Source organism: Spodoptera frugiperda, chromosome 8, assembly GCF_023101765.2.
Source record: "Spodoptera frugiperda isolate SF20-4 chromosome 8, AGI-APGP_CSIRO_Sfru_2.0, whole genome shotgun sequence".
NCBI classification, from domain to species: domain Eukaryota; kingdom Metazoa; phylum Arthropoda; class Insecta; order Lepidoptera; family Noctuidae; genus Spodoptera; species Spodoptera frugiperda.
Genome location: NC_064219.1, coordinates 6,661,236 through 6,672,388, shown reverse-complemented (window position 1 = coordinate 6,672,388; position 11,153 = coordinate 6,661,236). Strand labels below are relative to the sequence as shown.

The 11,153-nt window shown below is 35.3% G+C and overlaps 1 protein-coding gene across 1 annotated transcript; it reads left to right on the top strand.

Moving 5' to 3' along the window:
- The first annotated feature begins 990 nt into the window (after positions 1 to 990).
- On the top strand, positions 991 to 11,025 carry LOC118275627 (WD repeat-containing protein 37). Its single transcript, XM_035593656.2, has 10 exons — positions 991 to 1,369; positions 3,368 to 3,484; positions 3,918 to 4,109; positions 4,551 to 4,723; positions 4,970 to 5,201; positions 5,425 to 5,563; positions 5,798 to 5,867; positions 6,052 to 6,228; positions 6,604 to 6,744; positions 7,343 to 11,025. Exons 1-9 carry the CDS (start codon positions 1,192 to 1,194, stop codon positions 6,727 to 6,729), a joined length of 1,404 nt encoding a protein of 467 aa, XP_035449549.1. The 5' UTR covers positions 991 to 1,191; the 3' UTR covers positions 6,730 to 6,744; positions 7,343 to 11,025.
- Positions 11,026 to 11,153: the final 128 nt, after the last annotated feature.

Below are 11,153 nucleotides of genomic sequence, written 5' to 3'. Positions count from 1 at the left end.
CGTTCCCAAACGTTTCGGATAGCTCCTCGTGATACACCGAGCTACATAGCCACAGACCACTGAGACTGTCCCTCCTGAAGCAAAAATACCGCTCTTGCAGCGGTTTCCATGTCCATATGTCGGCGAAAACCAGGCATAGTGTTCACAATGAATACAGAAATCAATCAAAATCGTTAAAAACGCGAGTGTTCCACAATAGCGTTTAGTATAGACTGAAAACATAAGTGACTGTGAATTTGTGCAATCGATGTTTTTACCAATACTTTAGTTTTTAGCCACCCTCTAGAAAACAACATGAATGCTGTCGGAATAAACATTGATAAGGCACTCCTAAACATGTCAGCTTGACGGTTAAATGCATAACTTTGTTAAAAACTACTTAAATAATTATATATTAACCGAAATTGTGACTAATTCGAAGTGGGCCCTATTTTGTTTTGAGTAGTTTATTTTATAGTATAATCAAAAGTTTGATTCATGTACCATTTCTATCGCTGTTTGCTTCAAATTAATTTTCAAAGAGCGTAAATTAAACCGCATTTAGTATCGATTTATAAATTTGGACGTGTCGTCAACTAATATCGATTTTAATCAATCAAATCTTGGATGGATCAAATGCGCTGAATACGTAGTGGTTTACAATTACGATGTTTGAACGACGTCGATATTTTTTTTAAACCAACTTTTATCATTGTATATTTTATTGTAGACCTGTAAGCCATTAGAGTATGTACTATAATATAAATCGTACCGTACCCACAGACGTATAATCCACCTGTGACCGTACCGTTGTTTACCACTACAAAAAGAAACAATAATTATGTATCATCTACTCAATGTACTATTCAATTAAACAAAATAATATTAGATTTTCATAACAAATTAAAAAGTTAGATATTTTATAAAACACTTTTTTCAGGTATCAAAATAGAAATTATAAAATTCTAAGCCAGAGACAGCATTTTAGAGGATAATCGAAACGTCATAACGTCACGTCAAAAGTTGAAAGATTGTGGAATAGGTACATTGATTGTATTTATTTAGGAATTTCTTATTTGCAAGTTGTGTGGAAATATTGTGACCTAAAATAAAATTTCCATAAAATTAAAGGTTTTCAAATCTCTGTTTATGTGCTGATGTACTGCGTAATGTGATGTGATTAATATTTTGGTGTGTAATTCGCCTTGGACCATGAAATCCAGTAAGCGAAGGCTCCAGGCCCTTACCGAAGGTTCTGATGGATTGCCTAACTACCTGAAGATGGAAGATTCCGAAACATCTATTCCACCAGTATTTAGATCACGGTTGCACGAATTATTTTCTCAAATAGAAAAAGAGTTTGACCTTCTCTACACAGAAAATCTCAATCGTAAGTCTAACTGAAGTATAATAATATTTATTTTTATAGTTATTGTTTTCTTTTGGAGTTATAGTATATCGGCACTTATCATTTATTATATTTTATTCACTTCTAACTTGTAATGTTATGATTATGTCCAATATAGGTATGTATAATGTTGACATTTGTTTGCATTTATTCTTGTGTAGTTCTTACACTAAAATATTGCGTTTGTTTAGTATATTGTTGTTTGAAAGGGTTTTCTTGTCGAATCTAAGTTTTTAAAGGTTGTATTAGGAGTTATAATACCTTTTCTATTAAAAAATAATATTTTTTCTATCTGATATGAATAAATGACTTATTTAGTTTAGCTATAATATGGTGACTATTATTAATCAAAACAGTTTGGGGCTTAATATGCTTAGTTGAACTAAATATTGAACAAAGGTACCCAAATGATTGTGAAAGCATTAACCTATGTTCACATAGTAAGCATTAAGTGAGCATTTTGATAATGTGCACTTACTACTACATACATTTTACTACACATGTAAAAGACCTGAATGGCCTAGTTGTCTAAGGTTATCCTATTAAATAACATATAAAATGCATAAGTATGATAAATTAACAATAAGTGGTTAGCACTACAAATGTATTAATAACACTGGTCAACATGATTTTTTGCCGTTAATTAATTTATGTATTTTCGGTATCTCTCATATATAAATATTTAAAAAATAATAATAAAAACAATCTATTACATCGAAATATCTAAATAAACGATATACTTTGAATTTGAAAAATTTTGACGGTCTATCGATAATAAGTATTGTGGTTGGCCATTCTAACAAAAACAAAACTGATATTTGTAAGAAAACGATATACCCTCACATTTGTGCACATTTAGTGTATGTTATTCTTAGTTTGTTATCGCGTTATATCGCTATTCAACACTAGACGACGTTCGATTTCCAGTGTTTTTTCAACTGTTTATTGAAATTGTGACTAGTTTTTTTTTTGTTATTTTTTTGATAAGTTTCAGTTTAAAAGAAAATGTAGAAGTACAATATGAATCGAAAGTGCTTATATTCACCGGACCTCATTTGTTCTATTTGTGGAGAGTTTACTTCAAGTTCTAATCGAGAACGACCTACACCATTACTTAATAACATTTACTACAATTTTGGTTTCAAAATCCCTGAAACTATTAAAAAAGTTGGGCTCTGAGTTATTTTGTTTAAGATGTGTTCGTTATTTAAGGAGATGGTTTAAAGCTACCCACCTAGCAATGCCTTTTTCTAAACCTACACTTTGAAGAGGACAAAAAGATCAAATTACTGATTGTTATTTCTGTTTAACGAAACTTATAGGACATTCCTACAAAACAAGAGATAAAATTATATACCCTGATGTGGAATCAGTAACTTAACCGCTTCTTCATACCGAAAACTGTCCACTGCCGCAACCTCCACTAAAGGAAAAAGTGTCAAAGAATTTTTGGGAAACACAAAGTCTGCGAACTATAAGGGGATAGTTTCTAAGCTTCTACAAGATTTAGGATGTAATATGTCTTTGAAGATACATTTCCTTCATCCCCATCTAGATTTTTTCCCCGAAAATTTGGGTGCAGTAAGCGATGAGCACGGGGAAAGATTCCATCAAGACATCATGGCGATGGAACGAATATACCAAGGAAAGTGGTCGCCGAGAATGCTTGCAGATTTTTGTTGAACACTAAAACGAGATCATCTGTCTTATAATTACAAGAGGCAAGCAAAAAGAACAAAAACATTCTCAGAATAAATTCTTTTTAAAAAATATTTACGAACGTCAGTAATTTTTGGTTACTTCTTAACAAATGTATTTTATGAAAAAAATGGGTGTTTAAATTTTTTTTTACGAACATATTTATAGTAGTTGCATACCAAGGTATGAAAAAATACCACATTTGAGCAACGGCAAAAAAAATATTATTATTTTGTTGACCAGTGTAATTACTCACTCATAAAACTTCTCTTTTGTTTCCAGTTCAAGAGAAAATAGACATTTTGAGTGAGAAATTGGAACGGGAGAGCTATGTGGGAGATAAACAAAACCTGGATTATATTGAGTTTGACGTTGCTGGGAAGAACTCTAAAGTAAAATGTAAGTAACTAGGATCTCTATTGTGGATATTGTACAAGTCTGAGAAATAAGGCCAATATGGCTGACCTTATTGGCCTTATTTCTCAGGCCTCAGCAATTGATTTTTATATGTATAGGCCTGGGCCTATACATATATAAATCAATTGCTGTTCATTAGCCTTGCTAAAACTTGAGAACGGCTAGACCGATTTGGCAAATTTTGATCTTGAATTATTTGTGTAAGTCTAAAGGGAAAGAAAAAATGTTTGAGACGGTACGAAGTTTGCCAGGTCAGCTAGTTTATAATAAGTATCCGATCCAATATTTTGATATTGAACCCTGAGAATGAATAACATCATATTAAACTGAGAAATAAGGCTAAAAACAGGGCAATACCCAAAAGGTCATTAGCTTAGAATTTAGATGATAATTTACGTCTTTATAATGTCCACAGTAACACAGAGCAACTCTCAGAAAGTGAAAGCGAGTCACAAACTCCGAGTGCAGACCAGCAAGATAGTATCCAGCTTCAAGGCTCCAACATACAACTGTCAGTTAGTGCGGGAGTTCACGGGACACAAGGATGGGATCTGGGATGTGTCGTCAGCTCGTCCTGGACAAGCTCTCATTGGCACGGCGTCTGCCGGTAATTATTTCAATATTACTAACTATTAACTGTTTAGTTAAGTATTTTAGTGTAAAACGTGTTTAAAGAATATCTGAATTATTATTGTTTTAAAACTTAATCTGATAGTTCATTATTTTTATGAAATAAGCCAGTAAAGCAGCAGACGGATCACCTGATGGTAAGCAATCGCCGCCGTCCATGGACATTCGAAACACCAGAGGCGTTACAAGTGCGTTGCAGGCCCTTTCGGGGTAAGAAATTTAAGGGTTGTTGGGGAATCGGGGATTGGGAAGGGCCTCCGGTAACCCACAACGAAACACAACGCAAGCGTTGTTTCACGTCGGTTTTCTGTGAGGCCGTGATAGTTATCACTCCGATCGAGCCGGCCTATTCGTGCCGAAGCATGGCTTTCCCACACTGATCTCAAGCAAATAAATATATGTGTATTTTTCATAACAGATCACACAGCTTGCGTATGGAGCGTGGAATGGGGTAAATGTCTCCTGCAGTACACGGGGCACACAGGTTCCGTCAACTCGATTCGTTTCCACCCAAGCAGGGACATTGCTCTCACAAGCAGCGGAGACAATACTGCTCACGTGTGGCAGGCCGCCGTCAATTGGGACCTACCAGTTAGTAAACTCATTACTTTTACTCAACTTTAAAAGAGACTGTGACTTAAGTTTTTTCTCAGATTTGTTTAATATTCGGATAGAAGTTCTGTCTAATGCCGTTACCCATGACTATAATTTAATTTATTTCATAAAGGTTAGTTGTCATGATTTCAGTATGTTTCGGAAACTAAAATCTCTTGCTCGGTTGTCACTACTAGTGATCTCTCGATGAGGCAGACATAAACAAAATAATACTTGTTTTAGCGCGGCCAGTCCTCTGAGGAAGAGTTAGAAGGGGGCGGCGAAGAAAGTCTGGGTGAAGGAGGAGACAGGCCAGAAGTACTGCGCACTCCTCTCACGGAGCTGGGTGGTCACCAAGGTGTCGTGGTCGCCGCTGATTGGCTGACCGGCGGCGATCACGTCATCACCGCCTCCTGGGATAGGACCGCTAACTTATATGACGTGGAAACTGGAGACTGCTTGCAAGTTCTTACAGGTTTGATGCAACTATTTTTATTACATCAATATGGTATGAAATCAAAATTACTTGTATTCTGACTGCATGATCAAAAACAGTAGACTATGTAACTCCCCAGCCTCTTTCTCTAAACACATAAATCGTATTTAGTAAATATAAAACAAACACATTAACACTTTCTATAGTAAATATTATATTTTATAGTAAATAGCAAGTATTCCTACCAAATATTATTGTTTAGGTCACGACCACGAGCTGACGCATGCGTCTGCGCACCACGCGTCCCGGCTGGTGGTGACTGCGTCCCGGGACACAACGTTCCGTCTCTGGGACTTCCGTGAGCCGATACACTCCGTGTCCGTCTTCCAAGGACACACTGAGTAAGTCGAAGTTGTATGGATGGAAAATCATCAAATGTTTTTTCAATTTCCCCCTTCCCAATCCCCGATTTCCCAACAACCTTTAAATTCCTAACCCCCAAAAGGCCGGCAACGCACTTTTAACGCCTCTGGTGTTTTAAGTGTCCATCTTACTGACTAAAACCACCCCCATTCCTACTCAATATATGGTCAAGATTTTAATGAATACAGTAATGTTTTATCTTTATTTTACAGGAGTGTTACATCGGCTGTGTTCACACGAGAAGATAAAGTTGTTTCTGGATCTGACGACCGTTCCGTAAAGGTAATGAAAGATGTTTATATTGCTTAACTAGTTTACTACCTTAAAAACACCACAGATAAAGTTGTTTCTGGATCTGACGACCGTTCCGTAAAGGTAATGAAAGATGTTTATATTACTTAACTAGTTTACGACCTTAAAAACACCACAGTATTATTGAAATGGCGTGTTTTTTTATTCATTTTAGGTTTGGGACGTCCGCAACATGCGTTCGGCTCTGGCCACAATCAGATCAGATTCTTCAGTAAACCGTGTGGGTGTGAGCGGGAACGGTCTGATCGCGATCCCACACGACAATAGACAGGTCCGACTCTTCGACCTGCAGGGCCAGAGGCTCGCTAGACTGCCTCGATCTAGCCGTCAGGTAATAAAAAATATCATGATTTTTTTTAGAGTCATTACCGTTAAACGGGGTAAATTGAATTAGAGGGGTGAATAGATACAGAAGAAGAAGGAATAATTCTAACATCTATTCACCCCATTCTTGTGTCTATTCACCCCTTGAATTCTGTTTACCCCGTTTTACAGTATTGTTCTTACTTATCTTGTCTAGACTAATAAACAAAATTGAAGTGTCTGTTGGTAATTACTACATTCACCAAAATAACAGTTTTTACAATTTTTGTCTGTCTGTTTGTACTGGCTAATCTCTGAAATAGCTGGACGTCTGCCCTACAAATATAGAAACTTGAATTTAAAAAAAACTTGCAATAATCAACAACTAATAATATGATTGCAGGGTCACCGTCGCATGGTGACGTCTGTGGCCTGGGCCGATGACATATCGTCCAACATAAACTTCTTCAGCTGCGGCTTCGACCGACGCATCCTCGGCTGGTCCATCCAACCTTCAAAGGAGAACTAAATACTAAGACTTCAGGTACTAGTCCATGTTTTTAACAAGAATCACTCGTCTTTTAGCTCGCCACCACTAGTACTAGTGGGTGGCAGAAGTAAAAAAATGGGCAGACTATACCGCGGTTATACACCCGGGGTATTTATTGGACAGAGGTGCTACACACCTTAACTATACAGTTCAACTATACAGGTACATCAAACTTATATCAAAGGAGACAAGTGAGAGGAGTATCCAATAGTCTCTAAAAATAGTTTCGTGAGTGAATGAGAAAACCACATGAAAAAAGTACCGTAATACTAGTGCTCCCTATATTAATAAAAATTATAAAAGTGGTACTTGACCAGAAAAAGGTTGGGAACCCCTGACTGTCCATGTTACAAGTAATATTACAAATGAAAGAACAAAGGAAAAGAAGCTGTGTTGCTATTATTTTAGAATGGGATTTTTATGTTTTATGTTTCTTCCGAGAGGGCGAAAATTACAAACTGTACACGCCTGTCCACATTTTTAATGTCTTTACCTTATTTACAAACGAAATTAATAATCAATCTTAAACCAAAATCTCTGAACTACTAAGTTTTTGAATTGAGTTCAAATTCTAATATTTACTCCTTTTCAGTGGTTACAGGTCTCCTCAAACTTTACGGTCGCTCTGAAAGCGGCGAGGGACAGTCGGCTACTACAATCATTCGTCAACCATATTAGCGAGCCTACTTTGGAATGGCAAAACTTTTTGTCGTGGGCTGCACATAACCTTTTGACCGCCATGTGAAATGAGAAGCATTCCCTCCAGCGTCATACTTCGAATTCGTGTAGATAAGGTTAAAATTATTATTTTGTGTCAATCTTACAGGGTGTAAACGGAACACTCCCGAAAAACGTTACATATTTTTTTGTTTATAATTTTAATTGTTTTTGTTTTCGTGTTATTTGCGCTACATCAGCTTTAAGCCTTTCACTGCCAACAAAAATCTGTTAAAGGCTATTTCTTGTTCCTTCGGTCAGCATTGGCCTCTATTGTGTTAAAGCATTTTGATTACAACTATTATTACATAAAATAAACATTGAATTCCTTTTTTTTTGAAAATAAAACTAGGTTTTTACCGTCATCTATTTGTAGAGTTCCGGAGCATTCCGTTTATACCCTGTAATTATTGTCACGATAGAAAATTCATGGTATTTTAGTGGTAATAATCGAAGTAAAATTAAAAGAACTTATTTTTTATTTTAGAGGTTGTCATGACGAACTGTATTTTGTTTTGTGGCGATAGTTACGTGATACATGCGGTCAAAAGGTTAATGTTTAATTTTATTTTCGTCCAGTTATATTATAATTAATGGCAACGGTTGTTGGTGTCATGTAACCTTAATTACATAATTAAGGTAAGCGTTCACAGGCCCGCATCGTACGCATTCCGTATGACGTCATCAGTACATTGCTGGTGACGCCGTCCGTACGATGCGGATCAGTGGACGCATTTGTATGAGTTTCTATACAAGACAAACTAAAATCCGTTGCGTGTGATGCGTACGATACGGGCCTGTGGACGCGTACCTTTAACGGGTGATGTGGTTTTAGATAACTATTCCTGAGACATGCATATATACCGTCTCACTCTAGATTTTTCTTTAAATAAAAGTAGCGTTATGGAATTTCTAACATTCTAGTTTTATGTTATTTTTCGTCTTCTAATAACATTAATCGAAATTTAAACGGATGTGGTTTAGTAATTAATATTAGTTTCAATTTAATATTTAATTGTCAATCTGTAAATTAGATTTTATTGCTGTCGCACAAAATTATTGTTGATTTTTTTTAATCTCGCTGTCATTGTTTGAAGCTGTGTCATTGACAGTGCTACAGCTGTGTTGTGTGGCGTCTCTTTTTGTTTAAACGTGAGTAATATTCCAATATCGCTTCCAGAAAATCTACGTTAATATAATACATACTGTCACCCAGATTGGCAATTTAACTAATAGATATAAAACCAGTAGAAACTGAGCTCTTTTATCGCAAATTTTCCATTCGACGAGAGGTCATGTAATAATGAATTTAACGTGTAATACAACATATCTTTAGGTATACTATCCAAACGTTGTAAAGACAGATTCACCTAGTCAATATAACCAGATCACAAATAAACCAAAGAACAGTCTTACCCAGCGTGTTTTGGCATTTTGTTCAGACACACATCACCAGCCTACGAGTGGCCACTGCTGACCAAATACCTCTTCTCACACGGAGAAGGTTTGAACATTTTCCGTGTGAGAAGAAGCCTTTGGTCAGCAGTGGTCACTCATAGGTTGTTGATGAATGATGAAATAACTAATTTTAACGTTTAGGTAACAAACATGCTCCACAAAAATCTTAGGAACATTCTAAAAAATACGCATAAATATTTGTTAAAAATTATTATGTTTTTCTAGTAACACCTTAAATCGAAATGTCCTCCAAGTATATTACTCATCCATGAATACCATCAATGATATTACAAATTAAAATGGTGTAGGTAGGTTATACAACATTCTTAGAAAATGTCACGTTAAAATATGGCCAATTAGCCTTATTTTACCTCAGAGTCGTGTTGCACCGTCAACGTATTCACGTGTGTGTTATGCGTGTGTCGTTTTTGTAGATCAAACGTTGTTTGGGTACCTTATCTACACCTTTTTACTTATAACTAATATCATTGATGGCCATAAATAAAAAACTAAATCGAAACTAACTAAAGGATTGATCTCTAGTCTCACACATAATCGAATCTAGAAAGTTCTTTACACTCTGTTCGCACATATCACAAATGAATACAATGTGATGGCTTAAAAATATACAATTTATAGAAAAGAGTTCGATCAGTTTGATAAACACCTTAGAAAAAAAGGAATCATCCTAAAATTATCCTATAAGTAATTGTTATAAAAATATCAGTATAAATAATGGTTAATATATAATATGATATGAAAGAAATATCTATTGCTTGTTAAAAGTAGTTGATCTAGTATCATGCTAAGGGTGCTTTTCTACCGGAGATGTGCTACGCTACGTTGCTGTGGATGCGTTTGGCTTCCACCAATCATATTCATTGCTACACATAGCTTAGCACTGGTGGAAACGGACTCAGCTATGTTTTTTTTTTTTTTATATGGAATCTTTCCATGTAAAAAAAAACTGATAAAAAGGATGCGTCCTTCAGATGCGTGCTGTGGATGGCTTTCCTACTTTCAATATAACGCATACTCGAGCTGCACATCTTACTCACACAGCTACATAGCTTAGTATCGGTGGAAACGGTTACATAGTTTCCCAGCTTAGCTATTACATCTTTGTAGCATAGCTACATAGCCCATCTCTGTCGGAAAAGCACCCTAATCATAATATAATAGAATGAAACATGACAATACCATGTATATAAATATACACAATTGGATCACATATAACTAATGTATCTATATTGTCAAAAACTATCCAAAAGTCCATCTCAAGTAGTGAATGGCCCGTAGTGTAAATAAGAAATTGTAATATTTAAATTATTTTTCCATTAATAATTATAACTGAATATGTTGCTTTGTTATATCTGTATATTTTTATTGATGGTTTTACATAGTATCGATAAGGTTATCAACTTGAAAATTCTCATGTATTGTTTGTGCTATACCACTTAATAAAAATAATCAGGTTAAATGAGCTCACGTACACTTTCGAGGTTGCTCTACTAGTTTCGAGCCAAGTCAAAGGCCCACAATCGTAAGCAGCATGAAAGTAGTCGAGTAACCTCGTCGAAAAGTTACGTAAGCAAAATGTATATAACCTAATTAATTTAGTATGTCTCATGAAAATACAAGGGTGACTATGGTTGAAAAAAATGCCATTCGCCTTTACGTGTACAATATGATCTTTTGTCACACCACCCTTATTGATCTGTGTAAATCCATCAGCATTATGTATCTGTGGTTGTGCCAAAGCCCTCTATCACTTCATAGAGGTACAGGCAGTAATAGACACCCAGTTCATACTTATATTTTGAATGTTAGTGATGACAAAAGTAATTTTGTATCTTCTAGTCGAATAGTGCACTTCATTTATTACTATTGTATTACTTGGTCAAATCTTTTGTGTCTACTATAATAATATAAGGATGCCTGTCTGTATTCACGATCATTATATAAATCAATATGCATAATATGAGTATTATTAATAATTGTGTAATTATGATGTCATCAGTTGTTAAATATCTTCTATTAAAATGATCTGAATATTTTTGTTATGCCAAATATGGTATGAAATAAATAATATTTAATGAATTTTGTGTTTCTATTATTTAATTGTCAAAATCACTTCAGCCTCTTTCTATCCTTATTTATTAGTTTCCTGATTTCCTATCTAACTAACCAATCACACTTATATTAATAATGTGAAAGTTTGTTTTTGT

Bases quoted from the DNA above. Each gene is read 5' to 3' on its own strand.
- LOC118275627 (XM_035593656.2), top strand. From the start codon at position 1,192: ATGAAATCCAGTAAGCGAAGGCTCCAGGCCCTTACCGAAGGTTCTGAT. The intron at 4,110-4,550 runs GTAATTATTTCA...TTTTCATAACAG, and splicing joins CATTGGCACGGCGTCTGCCG to ATCACACAGCTTGCGTATGG. The intron at 5,868-6,051 runs GTAATGAAAGAT...TATTCATTTTAG, and splicing joins CTGACGACCGTTCCGTAAAG to GTTTGGGACGTCCGCAACAT.